This window comes from Melospiza georgiana, chromosome 30, assembly GCF_028018845.1.
Source record: "Melospiza georgiana isolate bMelGeo1 chromosome 30, bMelGeo1.pri, whole genome shotgun sequence".
Taxonomy (NCBI): Eukaryota; Metazoa; Chordata; class Aves; order Passeriformes; family Passerellidae; genus Melospiza; species Melospiza georgiana.
The window spans coordinates 4,754,388-4,764,387 of record NC_080459.1 but is presented as its reverse complement, the minus strand read 5'-3'; the positions used below and the strand labels follow the sequence as shown (position 1 = coordinate 4,764,387).

General features: G+C 73.0%; 1 protein-coding gene across 1 annotated transcript in view; it reads right to left on the bottom strand.

Moving 5' to 3' along the window:
* LOC131094603 (atherin-like) overlaps positions 1 to 6,765 on the bottom strand; it is an 8,990-nt gene extending 2,225 nt beyond the window's left edge. Inside the window, exons 1-3 of the mRNA XM_058042257.1 lie at positions 6,649 to 6,765; positions 2,022 to 2,198; positions 1,495 to 1,917 (exon numbers count right to left, since the gene is read on the bottom strand). Coding sequence (XP_057898240.1) covers positions 1,495 to 1,917; positions 2,022 to 2,198; positions 6,649 to 6,765 — 717 coding nt within the window. The remainder of the gene's footprint in view (positions 1 to 1,494; positions 1,918 to 2,021; positions 2,199 to 6,648) is intronic.
* Between the last annotated feature and the right edge of the window lie 3,235 nt (positions 6,766 to 10,000).

Below are 10,000 nucleotides of genomic sequence, written 5' to 3'. Positions count from 1 at the left end.
AGTCCCCGGGGTAGACCTGGTGTCCCGGGCGGCGGGGTAGACCTGGTGTCCCAGGACCCGGGGTAGACCTGGTGTCCCGGGCGGCGGGGTAGACCTGGTGTCCAAGTCCCCCGGGGTAGACCTGTTGTCCCGGGCGGCGGGGTAGACCTGGTGTCCAGGGCCCGGGGTAGACCTGGTGTCCAAGTCCCCGGGGTAGACCTGGTGTCCAAGGCCCCGGGGTAGACCTGGTGTCCCGGGCGGCGGGGTAGACCTGGTGTCCCAGGGCCCGGGGTAGACCTGGTGTCCAAGTCCCCGGGGTAGACCTGGTGTCCCGGGCGGCGGGGGTAGACCTGGTGTCCCAGGACCCGGGGTAGACCTGGTGTCCCGGGCGGCGGGGTAGACCTGGTGTCCAAGTCCCCGGGGTAGACCTGTTGTCCCGGGCGGCGGGGTAGACCTGGTGTCCCAGGGCCCGGGGTAGACCTGGTGTCCAAGTCCCCGGGGTAGACCTGGTGTCCAAGGCCCCGGGGTAGACCTGGTGTCCCGGGCGGCGGGGTAGACCTGGTGTCCCAGGGCCCGGGGTAGACCTGGTGTCCCGGGCCCCGGGGTAGACCTGGTGTCCATGTCCCCGGGGTAGACCTGGTGTCCCGCCCGCCCCGGGGGATAGACCTGTTGTCCCGGGCGGCGGGGTAGACCTGGTGTCCCAGGGCCCGGGGTAGACCTGGTGTCCCGGGCGGCGGGGTAGACCTGGTGTCCCAGGGCCCGGGGTAGACCTGGTGTCCAAGTCCCCGGGGTAGACCTGGTGTCCCAGGACCCGGGGTAGACCTGGTGTCCCGGGCGGCGGGGTAGACCTGGTGTCCAAGTCCCCGGGGTAGACCTGGCGTCCCGGGCGGCGGGGTAGACCTGGTGTCCCAGGGCCCGGGGTAGACCTGGTGTCCCGGGCGGCGGGGTAGACTGGTGTCCCCAGGACCCGGGGTAGACCTGGTGTCCGCGGCGGCGGGGGTAGACCTGGTGTCCAAGTCCCCGGGGTAGACCTGTTGTCCCGGGCGGCGGGGGTAGACCTGGTAGTCCCAGGGCCCGGGGTAGACCTGGTGTCCTAATACCCTGGGTAGACCTGGTGTCCAAGGCCCCGGGGTAGACCTGTTGTCCCGGGCGGCGGGGGTAGACCTGGTGTCCCAGGGCCCGGGGTAGACCTGGTGTCCCGGCGCCCGGGGTAGACCTGGTGTCCAAGGCCCCGGGGTAGACCTGGTGTCCCGGGCCCCGGGGTAGACCTGGTGTCCATGTCCCCGGGTAGACCTGGTGTCCCGCCCGCCCCGGGGGATAGACCTGTTGTCCCGGGCGGCGGGGTAGACCTGGTGTCCCAGGGCCCGGGGTAGACCTGGTGTCCCGCTGGCTCCCGGGGTAGACCTGGTGTCCCGCGCCGGCCCTAGCTCACGGCCGCCTAGCCCGTGGCTAGACCTGTGGTCCCTGGCCGGCCTTCCTCTACGGGTGCCTAGCAAGCGGGAAAGGTATGCAGACGGCGCCAGGGAGGCTGATGGGAGAGGCTGGGTGGGGCGCCCCCAACCGCCGACGGGCGTGGGCGGCTCCGACAGAGACGGCAAGGGCAGGGGTAAGGGCAGGGGGCGGTGGCGGGGACGGGGACGGGGCCAGGGCCAGGGAGTGAGGGCACGCGAGAGCGTGCATGCGGACGGGCAGCAGGCAGGCGGGCGGGCGGGTGGGCGTGCCCCGCCGCCCGGCGGGGGGGCGGGGGCAGGTGGCGGGGGGCGGCGAGGGGGCGGTGTGGTGGCCTGAAGGATGACCTTGGGGAGTGAGCGTGCGCACGGGGCGGGGGGGGGGTCGGTGGGTGTGGCGCTGTATCTGTGTCTGTGTGCGGACGAGGGCCCAAGGGCCGGCGGCTTCGTGCCGGCCCCGGGCGCCTCGGCACCGAGCCCCCACGGCCCCCTGGACTGAGGTCGAGGGCGGAAGACCTCTGCGGACCGTGAAAGAACCCGCCCGAAAGTGGCCGCCTGTGTGCTGGCGGTGGTGCCGGCGGCGGCCGCCTCTACCGCTGGGCGGGGCGGGGCGAGCCGCATCGGGGCCAGGGGGGCCGGGCTGTGTAGGGTCTCAGGAGGGCGTGGGTGGGACGGGGCGGGGGCGGGGGCGGGGGCGCTGTTTCGCCAGTTCAGCGTGTCAGCAGGCAGACCACGGGGCACGGGTTGCCCGTCGGCTCGGCTGGGAGTGCTCTGGATACGAAAGGAGGAGAAATAAAATGTGCCAATGGTTATGGTCTGTTTGTTTTTTCCGGATGAGTTTCTCGTTCCAAGCGACTAGAGCGGCCATGAAGTAGGTATTAATCTGGAAAGCGGGGTGGGGTTCATTGCGCGGGACGGGGCCGATCGAGCCGTCTGGCTCCGGGGTGATATGAGGCTGTGAGCGTTGCCCGGCTCCGGGCTCGATGGGGAGGGTGAGGCACCAGGTCTACCCCGGGGCCGGCGGGACACAAGGTCTACCCCGGGGCCCGGGACACCAGGTCTACCCCGGGACCTTGGACACCAGGTCTACCCCGGGCCCCGGGACACCAGGTCTACCCCGGGGCCTTGGACACCAGGTCTACCCCGGGCCCCGGGACACCAGGTCTACCCGGGGCCTTGGACACCAGGTCTACCCCGGGCCCCGGGACACCAGGTCTACCCCGCCGCCCGGGACACCAGGTCTACCCCGGGGCCCGGGACAACAGGTCTACCCCGCCGCCCGGGACACCAGGTCTACCCCGGGGCCTTGGACACCAGGTCTACCCCGGGCCGCGGGACACCAGGTCTACCCCGGGGCCCGGGACACCTGGCCTACCCCGGGCCGCGGGACACCAGGTCTACCCCGGGGCCCGGGACACCAGGTCTACCCCGGGGCCGGCGGGACACCAGGTCTACCCCGGATCCAGCGGGACACCAGGTCTACCCCGGATCCGGCGGGACACCAGGTCTACCCCGTGGCCGGGGACACCAGGTCTACCCCGGAGCCCGGGACACCAGGTCTACCCCGGATCCGGCGGGACACCAGGTCTACCCCGTGGCCGGGGACACCAGGTCTACCCCGGAGCCCGGGACACCAGGTCTACCCCGGGGCCGGCGGGACACCAGGTCTACCCCGTGGTCGGGGACACCAGGTCTACCCCGCCGCCCGGGACACCAGGTCTACCCCGGATCCGGCGGGACACCAGGTCTACCCCGTGGCCGGGGACACCAGGTCTACCCCGGGGCCGGCGGGACACCAGGTCTACCCCGGATCCCGCGGGACACCAGGTCTACCCCGTGGCCGGGGACACCAGGTCTACCCCGGGGCCGGCGGGACACCAGGTCTACCCCGGAGCCCGGGACACCAGGTCTACCCCGGATCCGGCGGGACACCAGGTCTACCCCGTGGCCGGGGGCACCAGGTCTACCCCGGGGCCGGCGGGACACCAGGTCTACCCCGGATCCCGCGGGACACCAGGTCTACCCCGTGGCCGGGGACACCAGGTCTACCCCGGGGCCGGCGGGACACCAGGTCTACCCCGGAGCCCGGGACACCAGGTCTACCCCGGGGCCGGCGGGACACCAGGTCTACCCCGTGGCCGGGGACACCAGGTCTACCCCGGGGCCGGCGGGACACCAGGTCTACCCCGGATCCCGCGGGACACCAGGTCTACCCCGTGGCCGGGGACACCAGGTCTACCCCGGGGCCGGCGGGACACCAGGTCTACCCCGGAGCCCGGGACACCAGGTCTACCCCGGATCCGGCGGGACACCAGGTCTACCCCGTGGCCGGGGACACCAGGTCTACCCCGGGGCCGGCGGGACACCAGGTCTACCCCGGATCCGGCGGGACACCAGGTCTACCCCGTGGCCGGGGACACCAGGTCTACCCCGGGGCCGGCGGGACACCAGGTCTACCCCGGATCCCGCGGGACACCAGGTCTACCCCGTGGCCGGGGACACCAGGTCTACCCCGGGGCCGGCGGGACACCAGGTCTACCCCGGAGCCGGGACACCAGGTCTACCCCGGAACCGGCGGGACAGCAGGTCTACCCCGTGGCCGGGGACACCAGGTCTACCCCGGGGCCGGCGGGACACCAGGTCTACCCCGGATCCGGCGGGACACCAGGTCTACCCCGTGGCCGGGGACACCAGGTCTACCCCGGGGCCGGCGGGACACCAGGTCTACCCCGGATCCCGCGGGACACCAGGTCTACCCCGTGGCCGGGGACACCAGGTCTACCCCGGGGCCGGCGGGACACCAGGTCTACCCCGGAGCCCGGGACACCAGGTCTACCCCGGATCCGGCGGGACACCAGGTCTACCCCGTGGCCGGGGACACCAGGTCTACCCCGGGGCCGGCGGGACACCAGGTCTACCCCGGATCCCGCGGGACACCAGGTCTACCCCGTGGCCGGGGACACCAGGTCTACCCCGGGGCCGGCGGGACACCAGGTCTACCCCGGAGCCCGGGACACCAGGTCTACCCCGGGGCCGGCGGGACACCAGGTCTACCCCGTGGCCGGGGACACCAGGTCTACCCCGGGGCCGGCGGGACACCAGGTCTACCCCGGATCCCGCGGGACACCAGGTCTACCCCGTGGCCGGGGACACCAGGTCTACCCCGGGGCCGGCGGGACACCAGGTCTACCCCGGAGCCCGGGACACCAGGTCTACCCCGTGGCCGGGGACACCAGGTCTACCCCGGGGCCGGCGGGACACCAGGTCTACCCCGGAGCCCGGGACACCAGGTCTACCCCGGGGCCGGCGGGACACCAGGTCTACCCCGTGGCCGGGGACACCAGGTCTACCCCGGGGCCGGCGGGACACCAGGTCTACCCCGGATCCCGCGGGACACCAGGTCTACCCCGTGGCCGGGGACACCAGGTCTACCCCGGGGCCGGCGGGACACCAGGTCTACCCCGGAGCCCGGGACACCAGGTCTACCCCGGATCCGGCGGGACACCAGGTCTACCCCGTGGCCGGGGACACCAGGTCTACCCCGGGGCCGGCGGGACACCAGGTCTACCCCGGAGCCCGGGACACCAGGTCTACCCCGGGGCCGGCGGGACACCAGGTCTACCCCGTGGCCGGGGACACCAGGTCTACCCCGGGGCCGGCGGGACACCAGGTCTACCCCGGATCCCGCGGGACACCAGGTCTACCCCGTGGCCGGGGACACCAGGTCTACCCCGGGGCCGGCGGGACACCAGGTCTACCCCGGAGCCCGGGACACCAGGTCTACCCCGGATCCGGCGGGACACCAGGTCTACCCCGTGGCCGGGGACACCAGGTCTACCCCGGGGCCGGCGGGACACCAGGTCTACCCCGGATCCGGCGGGACACCAGGTCTACCCCGTGGCCGGGGACACCAGGTCTACCCCGGGGCCGGCGGGACACCAGGTCTACCCCGGATCCCGCGGGACACCAGGTCTACCCCGTGGCCGGGGACACCAGGTCTACCCCGGGGCCGGCGGGACACCAGGTCTACCCCGGAGCCCGGGACACCAGGTCTACCCCGGAACCGGCGGGACAGCAGGTCTACCCCGTGGCCGGGGACACCAGGTCTACCCCGGGGCCGGCGGGACACCAGGTCTACCCCGGATCCGGCGGGACACCAGGTCTACCCCGTGGCCGGGGACACCAGGTCTACCCCGTGGCCGGCGGGACACCAGGTCTACCCCGGATCCCGCGGGACACCAGGTCTACCCCGTGGCCGGGGACACCAGGTCTACCCCGGGGCCGGCGGGACACCAGGTCTACCCCGGAGCCCGGGACACCAGGTCTACCCCGGATCCGGCGGGACACCAGGTCTACCCCGTGGCCGGGGACACCAGGTCTACCCCGGGGCCGGCGGGGACACCAGGTCTACCCCGGATCCCGCGGGACACCAGGTCTACCCCGTGGCCGGGGACACCAGGTCTACCCCGGGGCCGGCGGGACACCAGGTCTACCCCGGAGCCCGGGACACCAGGTCTACCCCGGGGCCGGCGGGACACCAGGTCTACCCCGTGGCCGGGGACACCAGGTCTACCCCGGGGCCGGCGGGACACCAGGTCTACCCCGGATCCCGCGGGACACCAGGTCTACCCCGTGGCCGGGGACACCAGGTCTACCCCGGGGCCGGCGGGACACCAGGTCTACCCCGGAGCCCGGGACACCAGGTCTACCCCGTGGCCGGGGACACCAGGTCTACCCCGGGGCCGGCGGGACACCAGGTCTACCCCGGAGCCCGGGACACCAGGTCTACCCCGGATCCGGCGGGACACCAGGTCTACCCCGTGGCCGGGGACACCAGGTCTACCCCGGGGCCGGCGGGACACCAGGTCTACCCCGGAGCCCGGGACACCAGGTCTACCCCGGGGCCGGCGGGACACCAGGTCTACCCCGTGGCCGGGGACACCAGGTCTACCCCGGGGCCGGCGGGACACCAGGTCTACCCCGGATCCCGCGGGACACCAGGTCTACCCCGTGGCCGGGGACACCAGGTCTACCCCGGGGCCGGCGGGACACCAGGTCTACCCCGGAGCCCGGGACACCAGGTCTACCCCGTGGCCGGGGACACCAGGTCTACCCCGGGGCCGGCGGGACACCAGGTCTACCCCGGAGCCCGGGACACCAGGTCTACCCCGTGGCCGGGGACACCAGGTCTACCCCGAGGCCGGCGGGACACCAGGTCTACCCCGGATCCGGCGGGACTTAGTCGTATTTCGGCCGGTGCTGGGTAGACCTGTTGTCCCGGCCGGCTGCGGAAGTTCTCCAAGGGGTCGCTGTTGCCGGCTGCCTCCGGCTGCCTCATCGTAAGAGGCGGCCTGCGGTGGCGCCTTTTCCCGGTCGAGCTCCATCAGTCCCCTTGGAGGCTTGGGCGCCTTCGGACTCATCTGTCCGTATTATGGGAGCGAGGTGACGGGCCGCATCCCCACAGGTTGGCTTCATGCCGTGCCTGTGTTTAAGGCGGAAGGGAGCGACCGCGGTGGTGCGGTCGGCAGGGCAGAGGAGGTGCCGCCTAGCCGGGACGAGTCTGCCTGTGGCTTTGTCCCGGCTCCCGTCTTTCCCGGAAAAGCTTGGCACAGCGAGGCCGAGAGAGAGAAGGGCTGCCGGAGGACCGGGGCGATCTGCCCGCGAGGCCGAGAGAGAGAAGGGCTGCCGGAGAACCGGGGCGATCTGCCCGCGAGGCCGAGAGAGAGAAGGGCTGCCGGAGAACCGGGGCGATCTGCCCGCGAGGCCGAGAGAGAGAAGGGCTGCCGGAGAACCGGGGCGATCTGCCCGCGAGGCCGAGAGAGAGAAGGGCTGCCGGAGGACCGGGGGCGATCTGCCCGCGAGGCCGAGAGAGAGAAGGGCTGCCGGAGGACCGGGGGCGATCTGCCCGCGAGGCCGAGAGAGAGAAGGGCTGCCGGAGGACCGGGGGCGATCTGCCCGCGAGGCCGAGAGAGAGAAGGGCTGCCGGAGGACCGGGGCGATCTGCCCGCGAGGCCGAGAGAGAGAAGGGCTGCCGGAGGACCGGGGCGATCTGCCCGCGAGGCCGAGAGAGAGAAGGGCTGCCGGAGGACCGGGGCGATCTGCCCGCGAGGCCGAGAGAGAGAAGGGCTGCCGGAGGACCGGGGGCGATCTGCCCGCGAGGCCGAGAGAGAGAAGGGCTGCCGGAGGACCGGGGGCGATCTGCCCGCGAGGCCGAGAGAGAGAAGGGCTGCCGGAGGACCGGGGGCGATCTGCCCGCGAGGCCGAGAGAGAGAAGGGCTGCCGGAGGACCGGGGCGATCTGCCCGCGAGGCCGAGAGAGAGAAGGGCTGCCGGAGGACCGGGGCGATCTGCCCGCGAGGCCGAGAGAGAGAAGGGCTGCCGAAAGACGATCCGAGAGGGAAACCGCTTGGCGTTCGAGGCGAGGCGGAGAGAGAAGCTGCGAGCTTTCCCGCGCCGGCCCGGCTTCTGCCGGCCGATTCGCAAGGGGGGGCGGCCCCCCTGGGCAGCGGTGGCGGGCGAGGCGGCGGCGCCTCGTCCCTTTCGTGCCTGGCCTTAAGCCGGGGCCCACTCGGCGGGCACTTTTTTGGGCTGTCGGTCCGCCTCGGCGGCGGTCGGCCCGCCCGGTAAAGCTGCGGAGCCCGGGGTCGGGGCGCCCCGTCCCCGGCCCGCGTTGTTGAAACCATCCCCCTTCCTCGGCCTTAAGCCGTGGACCCGCGTTGGCGGGCAGAGTTTTTTGGAGTTGACGGACCCGGCACCCGACGGAGGGAGCCCCCCGGACTTGTCCCGGGCGAGGCGGCGGCGCCTCGCCCACCTCGGTCGTGGCCGCACGGACCGAGCCGCTTATGCCGGGCGGGCTGGGTTGCCACGCGGGCCCGGCTTTTTTTTTTCCGCGGTTTAGGCGCGCCGGCGTGCGGGCAGAGTGGGGGCGCCCGCCCGGCCTCCGCGGATCTTCTTAATTTTTCTCCGGCGGCCCTAAGCCGCGGCACCGAGAAGCGTTGCGACGAAGGGGCGCGCGGCGGCGGCGAGAGAGAAGGGAGCGAGCGGGAAGCCGGCGGGTCCGTGGGGGGAGTGAGTCTCGCGTCTCGCCCCCCCGGGTCCCCGGTGCCCCGTGCCCGCGGCCCCCGTGGCTAGCACGGATCGTTGCGAACGCGCCTCCATGTGCCTTTTTGTCGTGCCGCTCCCCCGGCAATTTTTTCCCGGAAAAGGGAGAGCCGGCCGCCGGTGGCGCGGTCCGGTGGCACTTTTTCTCGCACGCTCGGCCGGGTTCCCCGGGCCGGAAGGGGAAGCCGAGTCCCCCCGGCCTGGCGGGCCAGCCCAGTCCCAGTCCTGCCGTTGCCTAGCCGAAAGGGGAAGCCGTTGGAGCCCGCGGGAAGACGGGCGGGCGGGTGGCGGCACCCCCCGCGCTCCTCCTCTGCCGCGAGCGCTCCGCAGGCGGGGCTTGGGCGGCCGTCGCCGTTGTCCCAGGACCGTGGCCGTGGGGCCCTTGTCGCTGTTGGCGCGCAGGTGGGGCTTGGGCGGCCGTCGCCGTTGTCCCAGGACCGTGGCCGTGGGGCCCTTGTCGCTGTTGGCGCGGCTCCTTCCTCGGCTGCGCGCCCGATCGATGAGGCTTTTCGGGTGGCGTCGGAGAGGGCCCTCGGCCGGCCGGCTCTCCTTCCGGGGCTTCTCTGTCGCGGGGAAGTCACGGCGGGGGTGTCCGGTGCTCGGGCAGGGCGGTCTCCTTTTCCAGTTCGCTTCCCGTCGCAGGCGAGGTGTCGCCCCTCCCGCTGCCGGGGAGGGCGTCTTTACCGACCCCAGCTGTGTGACGGCCGCGTGGCCCCGCTAGCCTTCAGGTGTCCTTCAAAAGCCACGCGAGGTGCCGGTGCCGGCCCCGGTCCGGGGAGCGCCCGTGGGTGCCGGCCGCGAGCAGCGCCGGGCGGCGGTGCGGTTGGAGCTGAGCCGCGGGGATGATGGAGAGAGAGAGAGAGAGGAGAGAGAGCGAGAGAGAGGCTGAAAATGACCCGAACCCGATGGGGCGCGGACGGGGGACCAGAGCCCGATCCGCGCGCTCCTTTGCCGTTCCGCCGCCTGCTGCAGAGCGAGCCGCCCCGGCTGAAAAGGGGGCCTCGGTGTCCGGGCCGCGCCCGCCTCGTCGGGTCGCTGTCTCCTCTAGCACGTCCGGTGCTTTCCGCGCGGCCCGGTGGGGGGACGCGCCGGGCGGGGTTTCGCTCCCTGCGAGCGTGCCCCGCTCGGCCCAACCTCGCCGGCGGCCGGTCGCTTCGCCGGCGACCGGCCGGCGGGCGGGTGGTTCGGCTTTGTGGGGGGGCGGGTCAGCCCCGGCCGAGCCCCGTTCCGCGCGCCGCGCGCCCTGACTTCCAGCGCGAGGCCGAGTCTCGAAGCGGGGCGCGGGCCCCGGGGAAGCGCGCGAGCGAGGAAAGCCCAGAGAGAAGAGAAAGAGAGAGCCCAGAGAGAGAGAGAGAGAGAGGGGGGGAAACGAAAAAGCCCCAAAGAACTCGCGCGAACGAGAGCCGAAAGGGAAAAGACGGAGCCTCGCGCTGCTCGCATCCGAGTGGCGAAAGAGAAGCTGCGCAGCGGTCC